We start from the raw sequence: 14,429 nt of genomic DNA, 5'->3' as shown, positions 1-14,429 counted from the left end.
GCCCGAATGTGTCCTCTCGCGCCGCGCCACGAGCAGCTACAGTTTCGGAGGCCGTGTCGGTGTCTTGTGTTTATTCCATTTGTGTCTCTTTGGAGAGATGTGTGACGTTCTTGGCCTGTTGTTTAAGCGGGTGGATGTTAAGCGGGAATCCTTTCGGTATTCTGGAGTTCACAGCTTTTCCGTTCCCCAGCGCCCGCGCTCGGTTCCGCAGCTCCTTCCTCCCCCTGCCCGCGCCAGAGCAGAGTGTGTACGGGCATTGCCCTCCTGCTCGGTGCCCCTTGCCTCGGCACAGAGGTCACTGGGAGCAAATGCCCGAGCAGCTTAGCCAGACTTGGATTGGAATCCCGTTCCTTGCGTTCATCTGGCTTCTCCGTTTGTGGTTCCTTAGACCCTGGTCACCTGCATTTTTGTTCTGCCTCATGGGTTTGGAGTTCCCTGTGGGCAGGGACCGGGTCTCATCTCTCCTGGTGATGCACAGGGGAGCCAGCACGTGGCTTTGTGGGTGCTGGAGACTCAGCACGTTGTATTCAGTATTCTCTCTGGAAGAGAATGAAGCTATAATATATTTTAAAATAAGACATTCTGTATGAAGGCTTTACAGGCATCCCAGGTTATTTTTAGAATACGCTTTCAGCATAGGGTTCTTTGGTCAGACCGGAGATAGATCTGTTTTGTAGGGTGGGCTCCATTTCTCCTAACTGCTGTATTCACCGAAGCTTTCTAGATCACTTTGTGAATGTATCAGCTTTCCCATTGCCCTGGTTTCCCCCCCCACCCCCAGTTTTTTGTCTAACAGATGTAAGAGTTTACCTCGTCATTTTCGTGTGTCAGAGCTAGACCTCTTGTGTGCGCTCTTACCCACTTCTGGCCTGGGGGCTGAGGCGGGCGGATGGGTGCAAAGGTACGGCTCCTGCATAGGGGACTTGGCTGCATAAGGGGGCAGGTTTTGGACAGACTGAGGCGTGAGGATGCCCCCTCACAACGCTCCTTCCCCCCCCAGGGCTGGGGACTGCTGGGTCCCCGAAACGAGCTGTTTGATGCAGCCAAATACCGCGTGCTAGCCGACCGCTTTGGCTCTCCAGCCGACAGCTGGTGGCGCCCGGAACCCACCATGCCACCTGCTTCCTGGCGGCAGCTGAACCCCGAGAGCATTCGGCCAGGGGGCCCTGGGGGCCTGTCCCGCTCCTTGGGCCGGGAGGAAGAGGAGGATGAGGAGGAAGAGCTGGAAGAGGGGACCATTGATGTCACTGACTTCCTGTCCATGACGCAGCAGGACTCCCACACCCCACTCAGGGACTCGAGGTACAGCTGGACGTGGGGGATGGAGGGAAGCTGGCTGCACCTTGACATAGATGGGGGGTGTTCCCTGGGAACCTTGTTCATATCAGTACGTCGGTACGTCTGCCATTGTGCTGTGTGGCTGGGCTTCCGCAGAACGGCAGCAGGGACCCTTCCTCCGGGCATACTTGGGTCCCACTGAGGCCTAGCCACTACTCTGCCTGCCCCTGGGCCCCTACCCCCTGCCCGCAGTTACCTGTCTGGGGGAACGGAGGGAGCACCAGTCATGCTGTGTGTCTGAGAGGATCATAAGGCCATGCGAAGATGCTGGGCCTGCCATCTTTTCCGTGCCTCTTGCTGTCTGCCGTACCCCTGCGCTGTCCCGACCCCCTGGGCCTCAGAGCCCGAGGTGAACGGGCCCAGGAAGAGAGAGATTTTTCACCTGAGCTTTTGCTCCTCCCAGGGGGGGTTCCTTTGAAATGACAGACGACGACAGTGCTATTAGGGCTCTGACCCAGTTTCCACTTCCCAAGAACCTTCTGGCCAAAGTGATTCAGATAGCAACATCGTCCTCCACAGCTAAGGTGAGTTGAGTCTCCTCGAAGCGCGTGTGGGTGGGGAGCTGGCTTGGTTGTGTCTGCTTGTCCCTGGGACCAGGTCGGAGGGGATCTACAGGTATTTGTGAGCTATGCCCTCAGCCTGCACATAGGCCAAGCGGGGGGCTCGGGGTCCTTGGACTATAAAGAAGGTGATGCAGCCGGGAGTGAGTGGTGGTTGGTGTGGGAACTCGGGGCGGGCTGGCTCCGTGGGAACGGGAGACCCGAGTTCGGTCCGGGGTGGCTGGCAGGAGTGGCATAGAGGTGGCGCTGTCTGGCTGAGGTTGAGTTTCATCGCTGTGGCCGGGCTTCGGGCTTCGGTCAGCACAGCTTCTCCCTAGGGCTAAGGGCTTTACGCACCCCCAGAATGTGCCTGGTTCTGGCTCATGCTGACAGGTTCAACCCACAGCTGCCAACATCCCTGTTTGCTTCAAAGGTGCTGAGACCACAGTGGGCTTGGAGGGTAGGTGGTGGCCCTGGCCAGACACTGTCTTCTGCTTCGAAACCACGGGGTGGCTGGAGACGCCAGCCCTGGCCTAGGGAGCCGTGGCTCTATCGGGGCTGGCTTCTGCTGCCCAGTGGCCCGTCTTGTGTGCCCGATATTTGGCACCTGCCGAGATGGGGGTTCATTTTCCATTGCTGGATTCCTTGGGATTCTGAGAGCTGCTTTCTCTGCCTTTCTATAGCCATCTCTCTTGCCTTCCATGTAGAACCTCATGCAGTTCCATACTGTGGGCACCAAGACCAAGCTGTCCACCCTCACTCTGCTCTGGCCCTGTCCCATGACCTTTGTCGCCAAAGGGCGCCGCAAAGCGGAGGCTGAGAATAAGGCGGCTGCCCTGGCCTGCAAGAAACTGAAGGTGAGTCGGGGCGGGGCAGTCCCTGGCATGATGTGTGTGAGGTCTCGGAGCTGCCCTACCCTTGGCGAATCGGTCCAGTTCTCCAGGAAATGGAATCCACCACACCAGGCCTTTGGCCTGAGTACAAAAGCATCTGATGTCCAAGCCTTGCTTATCAGGCCGTGTGGCTGCCGTTCCCAGGAATATTCTACTCCCTCCGAAGGTGCTTTGCTTGGAGCTCAGCCTTATTGGTCATGTTGCCAGAACCCAGGTGAAGCAGGGAGGGGACATGGGTGTTGTTTTGAATGGCACAGAGCTGGGGGAATGGTGCCCTTGCTGAGAGACAGACTTGGTGTCTATAAAGATCTAGATTACCTGGGCTTTGTGGGCAAAATGGATCATAAGGTGTTATCTCCGTGAGCCCCAAAGTGAGGCAGTTAGAGGCTTCGGAGTCCAGCTGTGTGCAGTGGTGGGAGCCAGCGTTGCCGTGACTGCCCCAGAAGTGGGTGATCTGAACGCACAGCAGCACAGTGTTGTATGCAGGGGAAGAGGGCGAGGAGGCCCTGCTCTTTGCTCTGGTCAGATAGACCTTTGGTGCATGTTGGGCTCTGGGAACCCCATTTTAGCCACAGCTGCTGGTGAGAGGTAGTGAGAGCCAGGAGAATGGAGGAGGGATCGGGTCACCTGGGGGTGCAGTCCGTTAAGCATCCGACTCTTGGTTTCAGCTCAGGTCATGTTCTCGGGGTCCTGGGATCAAGCCCCGGGTGTTGGGCTCAGGGCTCAGCAGGGAGTCTGCTTGAGAGTCTGTACCTCTGCCCTTCCCCCGACTTGCGTGTGTGCTCTCACTCAAAGAGGTGAATGAATGAAATCTCAAAAAAAAAAGGGGGTGGGGAGAGGTAGGGTACCTGTGGCTCTGGTACTGATGGAACTTTGTGGAAGTCTTGAGTCTTAGCTGGATAGACATGGAGGATCGGGAGCCTTGCGGTGTGGGCGTGTCACAGGAAGGAGCCAGCTCCCAGGTGGCAGCGGTGCGGAGCGCGCAGCTGGCTGGTCGCTGGTCAGAGGCCGAGGGCAAACCGGCAGGCCTGGAAAGGTGGAACCCCGGGAGCGAGGTGGCTATGTGAGCACCTCCGTGCCCCAGGGACTAGATGCTTGCCCTTGGGGTCAGCCAGGAGCCCCTGTGAGGGTAGTCTTCCTGAAGGAGGGAGTCTTGGGGGGCAAGTAGTCCTGATAGCACAGACCGGTTTTGCACACCTGCCTAAGGTGTTGGGACACCTTGGCTTAGGTTTGGTGAGGTGACTTGGGGCATGTGTTTATCAAGTTGTATGAATAGACATTTCTAAGAAATTCTATCTACGTTTGTCTGATGGGGTCACAGGAGGAATGGGTGCCATGTGGAGACAGGGTGGGATGGCAGCTGGACCAGAAAGGTTGCAGGGGGCGGGGTGTGCTTTGGAGGTAGTGAAAACAGGGTGCTATAAGGCTCTGATGGGGTCAGTAAGGGCCCAGCCCTCCTGGCTTAGAGGTCCATGCTGGGAATTCATAGAGGTGAGGTTGGGCTGTCGTGGGGGCCCTGCTGCTCTAGGAGAGGTTTCTGAGGGGCATTCCTCCTGGACATGTCGGGTCTTGTTCTTGGGATGATTTTAACTAGTTACGTTTTGGGACAGGGACATTTTCCAGGTTCCTAATTGCTCTTCTCTTTACAATGTCTGTTAAAACCCAAAATCTCTTAGAGAAACATTTGCTCTGCGTGATTTCGCTCAAGTTCCTGAGCCTGTGTGGGCTGGTTCTGGGGTGGCAGGGGCCCAGAGCGAACCATACGTGTCCCCTCTGCAGAGCCTGGGCCTGGTGGACCGCAACAATGAGCCGCTTACCCACGCCATGTATAACCTGGCCTCTCTGCGTGAACTGGGTGAGACGCAGCGCCGGCCATGCACCATCCAGGTGCCTGAGCCCATCCTCCGAAAGATAGAGACCTTCCTGAACCATGTAAGAGAGCCCAGAGAATCCCTCCACACCCCCGCCCCTGGCTCCATCCAGTTTCTCCTGACTGAAGGCCTCCGGGTGCAGTGGGCATTGCCACCCACCCCTTGTCCCCACTGAGGCTGGAGCCCGGGAGCACCCTGGCCCCAAGCAGCCCAGTCTCGCCCACGAGAGTCCTCGGGCAGTTGTGCACCGAGCCCCCCGCCAGCGGGCTGGGTCACAGCGTCCGGCCCAGGTGAACCGTGTAGAGGGGCTCTTGAGTGAATGAGGAAGGAGGTTTCTGTCCTTCACCGCTGTGCTTGCTTCTCCCATCCCTCAGTACCCTGTGGACAGTTCCTGGATCTCCCCGGAGCTCCGGCTGCAGAGCGAGGACGTCTTGCCCCTGGGCAAGGACTCAGGGCCCCTGAGTGACCCTATCACAGGCAAGCCCTACGTGCCCCTGTCAGAAGCAGAGGAGGTACGTCTGAGCCAGAACTTGCTGGAGCTGTGGCGGCGGCGAGGGCCAGTCTGGCAGGAGGCCCCCCAGCTCCCCGTGGACCCGCATCGGGACACCATCCTCAACGCCATCGAGCAGCACCCAGTGGTGGTCATCTCTGGGGACACAGGCTGCGGCAAGACCACGCGCATCCCCCAGCTGCTGCTGGAGCGCTACGTGACCGAGGGCCGCGGCGCCCGCTGCAACGTGATCATCACGCAGCCTCGTCGCATCTCCGCCGTGTCCGTGGCACAGCGGGTCAGCCATGAACTGGGCCCCTCCTTGCGCCGGAACGTGGGCTTCCAGGTGCGGTTGGAAAGCAAGCCCCCGGCCCGCGGCGGAGCCCTGCTCTTCTGCACCGTGGGCATCCTGCTGCGGAAGCTGCAGAGCAACCCCAGCCTGGAGGGCGTGAGCCACGTCATTGTGGATGAGGTCCACGAGCGGGACGTGAACACGGACTTCCTGCTGATTCTGCTCAAGGGCCTGCAGCGGCTCAACCCGGCCCTGCGACTTGTGCTCATGAGCGCCACGGGGGATAACGAGCGCTTCTCCCGCTACTTTGGTGGCTGCCCTGTCATCAAGGTGCCGGGCTTCATGTACCCGGTCAAGGAGCACTACTTGGAGGATATCCTGGCCAAGCTGGGCAAGCACCAGTACCCACACCGGCATCGGCACCACGAGGTGAGGGGACCCGCCTGCCCCTGCCCGCCCCGGCTTTTCCTCTGACTTCCCCGCCTTCCTGCCCCTGTGGCGCCGTGGCCTTTGGCGAGGCTGTGCTCCCAAATCTGTGTCCTTGACAGAAACCGAACAGTCAGGGTTCCTGGGCAGGGGGATAGTGAGGGCTGGGCAGGGGTGACCTGTTGAGTGCCTTGGCCTCGCTGAGTCACAGACCAGCTGCATCCTTGCCCTGGGCCTGTGACTGTGGCCTCTCCCCCCAACCCCCCAGTCTGAGGATGAGTGCGCACTCGATTTGGACCTCGTGACGGATCTGGTTCTGCACATCGATGCCCGAGGGGAGCCAGGTGGGTGCTCTCCCCTCTGCCTTGTGCCCACCCTGACCGCCAGTTGCTGAGAGTGACGGCTCACGCCTGTAGGGCCCCTTTACAGGTGGAATCCTCTGCTTCCTGCCTGGTTGGCAGGAGATCAAAGGAGTACAGCAACGCCTCCAGGAGGCCCTGGGCATGCACGAAAGCAAGTACCTCATCCTGCCAGGTGAGAGTGGGCGAGTGAGGCGCGATGGCCCCCAGACACCAGTCTTGCCCTCTGGCCTAGGGACTCTAACCCAGCGGGGACTCCAGGGGCCTGGGTTTCTGATCAGCCGGCCCTGCTTTTGCTGGCTTTTCCACCTTGAGTGGGCATATATAGTCTTGATCTGGGTCTCAGTTCCATCAAAATGGTATCAAAATCCTTGCCCTGTGGCCTCATCACAGGGAGCAGGAGCTGTGCCCATAACCAGCATGTTCTTGCTGCTCACCAGTGCACTCCAACATCCCCATGATGGACCAGAAGGCCATATTCCAGCAGCCGCCAGTTGGGTGCGCAAGATTGTGTTGGCCACCAATATTGCGGAGACGTCGATCACAGTCAATGATATTGTGCATGTGGTGGACAGCGGTCTGCACAAGGAGGAGCGCTATGACCTGAAGACCAAGGTGGCACCCATCTCCTGGGCCCAGCCAGCCCTTGGGGGAAGAACTACAAGTTCTGAGGTGGCCCCCAGCCCAGATCAGCCTTGGACCTGCCGTGTGTGTCTGGAGAAGGCCACACTCGTAGGCTCTCGGTGTCCCTGTTGTGGGGGGGCCGTTGAGGGATTAAGTGAGGTGAAGGCCAGACGAGGGGCAGCGCTGAGGAAGGCCTGTTGGCCTCTGCGTCGCTGCTCACCTGCCCTCTCCCCCAGGTGTCCTGCCTGGAGACTGTGTGGGTGTCACGAGCCAACGTGATCCAGCGCCGGGGCCGGGCGGGCCGCTGCCAGTCAGGCTTTGCCTACCACCTGTTCCCGCGGAGCCGGCTGGAGAAAATGGTCCCTTTCCAAGTGCCGGAGATTCTGCGCACGCCCCTCGAGAACCTGGTGCTACAAGCCAAAATCCACATGCCTGAGAAGACGGTGCGCCAGAGCGGGGGCTGGGCTGGGGCTGGACTTGGTGCGGGGCAGGTGGGGTGTGGGGCTCACAGCCCACATCTGGCTGCTCCTTGCTGTAGGCAGTGGAGTTCCTTTCCAAGGCCGTGGACAGTCCGAACATCAAGGCGGTGGATGAGGCTGTGATCTTGCTCCAGGAGATTGGTGAGTCGGGCCGGGCCGGGCCGGGCCAGGCAGGGCTGCAGGGTGGCTCTGAGGGCGAGTCTGACCGCGGAGCTATTGCAGGGGTGCTGGACCAGCGGGAGTACCTGACCACCCTGGGGCAGCGCCTGGCCCACATCTCCACTGACCCCCGGCTGGCCAAGGCCATAGTGCTGGCCGCCATCTTCCGTTGCCTGCACCCGCTGCTGGTGGTCGTTTCCTGCCTCACCCGGGACCCCTTCAGCAGTAGCCTGCAGAACAGGGCGGAGGTGGACAAGGTCAGACCCAGTCCCTCCCCCACCCTGTCCCGAAGCTGCCATCGCAGCTGGCCCTCACCCTGTGGCCTCGGTGCCCCCTCCCGCTCCCTCCCAGGTGAAGGCACTGTTGAGCCATGACAGCGGCAGTGACCACCTGGCCTTTGTGCGGGCCGTTGCCGGCTGGGAGGAGGTGCTGCGCTGGCAGGACCGCAGCTCCCGTGAGAACTATCTGGAGGAAAACCTGCTGTACGCCCCCAGCCTACGGTTCATCCATGGTCAGTGGCCCTTCCCCCGCCCCCCCCCCCCCCCCCGACCGCCACCTGAGGCCCAGGCTTGTGGTTCCCCAGCCTTGTGGCTTAGGGGTCACAGGCCTAGCCCGCCTTCACCTCCCCAGGACTCATCAAGCAGTTCTCGGAGAACATTTACGAGGCTTTCCTGGTGGGGAAGCCCTCAGACTGCACCCTGGCCTCTGCCCAGTGCAACGAGTACAGCGAAGAGGAGGAGCTGGTGAAGGGTGTGCTGATGGCGGGCCTCTACCCCAACCTCATCCAGGTGCTGCCTTGGGGAAGGGGCCGGCGGGCCCCAGCCTCTTTCCCCCATCAACCCCACCCTCCTGCCCCGCTTCTCGCTCAGCCCGTCCGTGTCTCCTTTGATCTTGCAGGTGAGACAGGGCAAGGTGACCAGGCAGGGCAAATTCAAGCCCAACAGCGTCACTTACAGGACCAAATCAGGAAACATCTTGCTACACAAGTCGACCATTAACAGGTAGGAAGCAGGCAGGGCCGGGGAAGGGCGGCTGGCATGGTCGAGAAGGGTGGGCTCACCCCTGCCTTCTGTTCTGTAGAGAGGCCACGCGGCTGCGGAGCCGGTGGCTGACGTACTTCATGGCTGTCAAGTCCAACGGCAGTGTCTTCGTCCGGGACTCCTCCCAGGTGCACCCGCTAGCCGTGCTGCTGCTGACCGACGGGGACGTCCACATCCGTGGTGGGTATTCACCTGCCTTCTGTCCCACCACGGCTTGGGCTGGTCTGCATCCCCTGGTGGGGAGCCCCCAGCCTGGCTTCACCTCTGCGCTCTCTCTTCCCCCACCCCCTGCAGATGACGGGCGCCGGGCCACCATCTCCCTGAGCGACAGTGATCTGCTACGGCTGGAGGGGGACTCGCGCACCGTGCGGCTGCTGCGGGAGCTGCGCCGAGCGCTGGGCCGCATGGTGGAGCGGAGCCTGCGCAGCGAGCTGGCCGCTCTGCCACCGGGCGTGCAGCAGGAGCACGGGCAGCTGCTGGCGCTGCTGGCGGAGCTGCTGCGTGGGCCTTGCGGCAGCTTCGACGTGCGCAAGACGGCGGATGACTGAGCCCCGGTGTCTGCTGGGGCTGTGTACAGAGTGCAAATGTTTATTTAAAATAAAGTTCTATTTATCCCTTGTGAGCATTGCTCTCCGCGGGGGGCCCCTCTCTCGGGGACCTCCTCTCTCAGGGACCCCTCTCTCGGGGGCCCGGCACCCACACTCCTGCTTCTCGCAGGGCCTGGGGCTGCCACTTCTTCCGGGCCAGGACCCTGGCCTCCCTCTCGGGGCCACTGGTCCACTGCGGGCTCTTCGCGAATGTTTACCTCCTGGCCCCCTGAGCAGAACCAGGGAGAAGTTCCACAGGCAGCTAAGGCCACTTGAACCTTAACCTTCAGGGGCCTTAGGTGGTGCTGTGGCCCTTCTGTGAGCTGCGACTTCGCTAAGGTCATCAAGACGGCATGGTACCCAGCAGCCCGCTGAAGCCAGCGGATGCACTAGGGGGCAAGGTCAGTGATGCTGGGGCTGGAGACAAACCAGGACGGACAGAAGAGACGGGGCCTGTGCGGTAGGACTTCATGAGCTTTATTGACTCTTGAGATCAGTACAACAGAATCACAGATTGACACAGGCAATGGCTGAGCCAGAAGCAAACTGGAGGTGCAGAAATGCACCCACATGCTGTCAGGGCACCTTCTTGGCCTTGGGGGGACGCTTCAAGGGAGCTGGGACCACGCCAGCCCACACAGACCATTCCCCACGAGGCTCACCTCTCCCAGCCCTTCCCTCGGACTGAGCCAGTCACCTGCCTCAGCATCTGTGGCCCCGGGGCTAAAGAGGAGGGCACAGGTACTTTCCGGCCCTGTAGCTGCCCCACTTCCTCCCCAGCTGCCTTCCATCCCTCTCTCCTGCTGACAAAACACGGTGCCCCGATGTCCTTGGCACATGGCACTCTAGCGTCTGGTGCGGGGAAGGCTTTCTCCACCAGCCCCCTGCAGCACGTGCTCGGGTTGCTGCGGATGTGGTGTCCCACCTCCCCGATGGAAATGCTACCTCCGAAGTGGGAGAACCTGCTGGCCCAGATGCCCGCCCTCTACATGGAGGTCCGATCAGAACCAATGTCAAGAACCCTTCCTCCTGGGCTCCAGGAAGGAGGACAGCAGGCGCAATGGCGGGGTGGGGCGGCGAGGGACCAAGTCTGGCGGCCTCAAAGGGCAAGTCTGCGCTGCAGGAAATGCTCCTCCAGAGGAGACGCCCTCGGAGACTTCCGGCCACTTCACTACAAACTGTTACATTTTAATCCTTTATTAGAAACCATGCAAACTTTAATACAAAAAAAAAAAAAAAATACAAGTGCAATAAGAATCTTTGTGTCAATACAATTCCCGGGATTTCTCATCATTGCAGCCGTCCCAAGACCGGGCCTAGCTGGGACACCTCTGCACAGGCTGGCCTCGCCTCTCCCCTTCCCCAGTCAGGCTGTTAGGGGTGGGGGAGATGGCCTGTCTCATGCCTTTTTGAAATTTCCTCACCTGATTCCCCATCCCCCACATGAGTCTGGACATCTTAGGCTCCCTGGTAACAGGGCTCTGGTGTCCTAGGCCTGCGAGTCTGGAGGATTATGACCTCCAGAGTCCTTCCCTGTTTCTCCAGCCCCAAACTTGTACCTCCCACTAGATCCCAGGGAATGAGACAGATAGAGATGCCAAAACCAGCCTCTTGGTTAGAAAAGAAAAGCAGCATACACACAAAATACCAGAACAACCAGACCACACTCTGACCAGTCCCTAGTATGCCCTCCCTGCTCACCAGGCCACAGCCCCTGCACCTCACCTGCCGTGCCCACACCTTCTCCGGGGCCCAAGCTGCCCAGGTCAGGGCAGCCCCCTGATGCCTGACCTCCTGGCTGGAGGCTTAAGGATCTCCCCTCCCTGTTTCCTTTAACACCTACTGAGGACTTTCACTTAGACATGGCTTCAACCTGCCAAACTCCTCTGCCAGTTTTTAGGTTATTAAAAAAAAAAAAAAGGAAAGAAGAAGAAAAGAGTGTGACAGCAGCTAGACGGGTATGGGAAGCAGTGAGGACAGTCAGAGCTGACCCCTAACTAACTTGGGGCAGGGCAGCAAGAGGTGCCTGGCCCCACCTGCACAGTGGGCACCACAGAGGGTCACAGGGAAAGGCAGTGGTTTAGCGGGCTCCGGGGGGTGCAGTCAGCATCCTGCCACCGTGTGGCTGTCCAGCTCCACTCTTCTCTCCAAGTGGGCCCAGCGAGGAGGGTGGGTATGTCAGTTTCTCTTGGGTTTGGTCCAAAAAACCCAAAGAGGAGGTTGGAATCCGGTTCCCCACCTCCTAGATCCCATAAGATCCCAAGTTGGCCTCCCCAGCCCATTCACCTCCCAACCTCGTCTGCAGAGCGGTGCGCAACGATGGGACAGGAACAAAGCAAGGAGCAGGCCCAGGGTGGGGAGCAGTGGAGGTGTGGGGGCGGGTCTGCTGCTGCCTAGGGCAAGCAGGGCAGGGGAAGGGGGTAGGGCCTGGAGGACTGCCCAGCATCCAAGCCGTGTGGGGTCTAGATCGCAGCCCGGGAGAGGGAGCCAAGGGCCCGGGTGCCTGAGCTGGGACCGCCAGGGAAGTAGGGGGGGCGGGAGACAATGTCAGCCCCGTGGTCGGTGCGGGCCCTGGCGTTTGCCCGGAACGTCAGCCTGTAGGTCTCAATCTGCAGTGACACGGGAGGAGGGGAGGGAGGGGGGAACAAGGGACACAAGAGGGGGTACACAGGGGATGGAAGACGAGACCAGAATGTCATCATTAGATGCCTGGAAAATAAAAGGTTGCTTGGTTAAAATTTAGACCACACTCTAATAAAAAAAAAAAAAAAAAAAAAAAAAAGTTTCAATTTGCAGCCAGTGGCAGGGCCCCCGGCTGGCCCTCAGGCCAAGCCCAGCCACTTACTTGTCTCCTGGATCTGGCTGTCCAAGGTCTGGGCCTCCCTTTGGTCACCACCCCCTGCCAGGGTGGTGTGGCCACTGAGGCCACTGGCTGAAGTGGGGGCGCCAGCTTCGGGCGCTGGCTCAGGGATGGCCGGCTCCTCCCCAGCAGGGGGGCCCGGACACGGAGGGGCCTCGCTGCCACCGCCCTCAGTCTACAATGAAACAGTGGGGGAGACAGTGCAGGGTCAGTCGGGGAGGAGGTGGGATGGGTGATGGTGGTGGGTTTTACACACAGCCCCCGTCCCACCCCTGACCCCAGCTGGCTGAAGAATCTAGGCCAGGTACTCCCCACCCCAATCCCCCACCATGAGGCGACTCCTGACCCCGAGGCCTGGCCCAACGCAGAGCAGGAGAGCACAGCCCTAGGCCCAGTGTGCAGCCTAGCTAGTGACACACTCCGGAAGACTCCTCCGCGAAAAGCAAGGTTTCCTGGTCTTTCTGGGGTGAAAGGCGAGAAGGGCAGGCTTCTCACCCACGATGGCACCAAACAGCTAGCCGTGACAGCGGATCCTCAGCAAAACCCCGGGGGACGATGGCTAGTGTATGGGTCTGCAACTGGCTGGGAAGCGGGGGTGCTGCAGGCCAGTTAGGGAGCTCTGAGAGCCTGAAGTCGGGTCAGAGGGGTGCAGCCTGCCACCTCTGACCCCGTGAACTCCAGACCACTCCCACCGCAGAGGGGCTGCGCAGAGAGGCTCTCTTGGAAACTCGGGGGCACCCCTGCCTGTTCACCCAGCTGTCTCCAGACATGGAGGCCTCTGCTGTGCTGGGCGCCCTCCTGGAGCCTGGGGACACAAGGAGGGGTGGCCAGAGAGGTGTGACCCAGGGAAACTTTGGGGCCCCGAGGGCTTCCCAGGAGGAGGATGGTGTGGGCGATGAACACCCAGTATGAGTAAAGCAGAAAAGGGAAGGCCAGTGGGGAGCTGGAACCTCTGGGCCCCAGAATGCCCAAAAGAGGACAATGACTCCACAGTGGTTTCTAATCACAACAGTGAAGGAGACAGGCCTCTGTATTGGAAAACAATTCCAGAAATAATAAAGGGAGATGATGTGAATAAAGAACACCAGACTTGGGGGTCAGAAGGCCCAGGTGCAAACCCTGGTCCAGAGTACCTGCCACGTGGCCTTGGACAAGCACATGAGCTACTGCCCCACTAGGACAGACTAGGGAGTGGCTCCTCCCAAGGTCTGGAAGCATGACTGAGAGCCTGTGTCAGGGCCAGGACCCCAAATATGGGATCACTGACGGAAGCTGGGACAGAGGCTGGGCTGTGCCAGGCGGGAGGGAAGGCCCACCACAGCTGCTCTTCGCCCTCACCCCTGCTCCCCTTCCCCTGAGCAGTTGCAGCTCTCCTCAGCAAGCTACTACCCCCAGGGTCCCCCCCACCCCCGCAACAACACGGAACAGAGGACAACAGCATCTTGGCACAAAGGGTCTCGCGGTGCTGTGGAAGGAGGGAGGAAGGGAAGGCGGGAGGGAGGGAGGGAAGGCAGGCAGGAGAGGCCCAGCCAGGCCCGAGAATGGGAAGCCCTGCCCACCTGAGTGCTCTCCCAGAGCCCCAGCCTGGGGTGGGCCTGGCGGCTGAAGCCGTGCTACCCTGCTCACGGGCCCAGCGGAGCCTTGCATGGAGCACGTCCCCATGTGCCCTCTCATGAGGCAGACAGGGACAGTCAGGCCACGCGGACCACCCACCTTGTGGGCGAGTAGCGTCCCAGCTCACGGGCCCTTTGGAAATGGCTGAGATGGGCTCAGAAAGGCAGGCCACGGCTCTCAGGAGAGGGTCTCTCCCCAGGTGGACAGGGCAGAGGCCGCTGGGCTGGGGCCTCTTTACCTCTCCTGCCTCACTCGGGACTGATGATGAACACGGGGAACACACAACGGCGTGGGGGCACAGGACTCCTGACGATACTGAGGGGCGGTGACAGGCACCCAGCTGCTGGGACCCCGACTCCAGCTGCACCACCCCACCCACCCTGGCCAGGCGGCGTCCCCTGCTGTGGCCCCCGCTGCCCCACTCGCTACCTTCACGGCACCTCCTGCAGGCAGGTGGCCCACATTATCGAGGGATCCCACCTTCGCCTGGGCCTTCTCCTTGAAGTTCAACTTCTGACTTTCAATCTTGACATCTCCTCCACCTGGAACCAAAAAACCACCGGTCACACAGGCAAAACCTGGAGGCTGGAACAGGAATCCTAGCTTGGCTGAGGACCTGCTGCGTGCCCAGTACAGACACCAACGTGACCTGTTCCCAGCGGCTCTGGAGACAACGCAGGATGGACAGTGAATGTGCCTGTCACAGAGGACTCATCTTCTCAATGTGGGGCTGACAATCTGCACCTGCAGCGGGAACACCTCCACAGAGAAGCAAAGTCACCCTCAACTCTGTCAGAGGCCCGAGGCACGGCCTCCAGCCAAACATCTAAAAGTGCCTCGAGGACGTGTGCTTTTAGG

At 60.3% G+C, this 14,429-nt stretch overlaps 2 protein-coding genes across 15 annotated transcripts in view; one reads left to right on the top strand and one right to left on the bottom strand.

Moving 5' to 3' along the window:
• The window catches only part of DHX30 (DExH-box helicase 30), a 29,071-nt gene extending 19,939 nt beyond the window's left edge, over nt 1–9,132 (top strand). Inside the window, 17 exon segments of the mRNA XM_047695130.1 lie at nt 1,001–1,302; nt 1,742–1,862; nt 2,585–2,734; nt 4,550–4,702; nt 5,016–5,852; nt 6,118–6,193; nt 6,279–6,383; nt 6,649–6,705; nt 6,708–6,823; nt 7,069–7,275; nt 7,371–7,452; nt 7,534–7,727; nt 7,822–7,981; nt 8,101–8,258; nt 8,368–8,471; nt 8,551–8,690; nt 8,805–9,132. Of these exon segments, the coding sequence (XP_047551086.1) occupies nt 1,001–1,302; nt 1,742–1,862; nt 2,585–2,734; nt 4,550–4,702; nt 5,016–5,852; nt 6,118–6,193; nt 6,279–6,383; nt 6,649–6,705; nt 6,708–6,823; nt 7,069–7,275; nt 7,371–7,452; nt 7,534–7,727; nt 7,822–7,981; nt 8,101–8,258; nt 8,368–8,471; nt 8,551–8,690; nt 8,805–9,058 (3,216 nt within the window). The 3' untranslated portion in view covers nt 9,059–9,132.
• Nucleotides 9,133–10,278: 1,146 nt separating this feature from the next.
• The window catches only part of MAP4 (microtubule associated protein 4), a 193,678-nt gene continuing 189,527 nt past the window's right edge, over nt 10,279–14,429 (bottom strand). For 12 of the 14 annotated variants that reach the window (XM_047695055.1, XM_047695035.1, XM_047695008.1 and 9 more), the window contains 3 exons: nt 14,001–14,113; nt 11,943–12,132; nt 11,663–11,806 (listed from right to left, as the gene is read on the bottom strand). In XM_047695055.1, coding sequence (XP_047551011.1) covers nt 11,799–11,806; nt 11,943–12,132; nt 14,001–14,113 — 311 coding nt within the window. In that variant the 3' untranslated portion in view covers nt 11,663–11,798. Of the gene's footprint in view, nt 11,807–11,942; nt 12,133–14,000; nt 14,114–14,429 lie in introns of all 14 variants that reach the window. The other 2 variants (XM_047695027.1, XM_047695087.1) reach the window with 2 other exon arrangements.

The sequence above is a fragment of the Lutra lutra genome, chromosome 1 (assembly GCF_902655055.1).
Source record: "Lutra lutra chromosome 1, mLutLut1.2, whole genome shotgun sequence".
Taxonomy (NCBI): Eukaryota; Metazoa; Chordata; class Mammalia; order Carnivora; family Mustelidae; genus Lutra; species Lutra lutra.
Note: the sequence above shows the minus strand (reverse complement) of the source record. Positions and strands in the feature narration are given on the sequence as shown.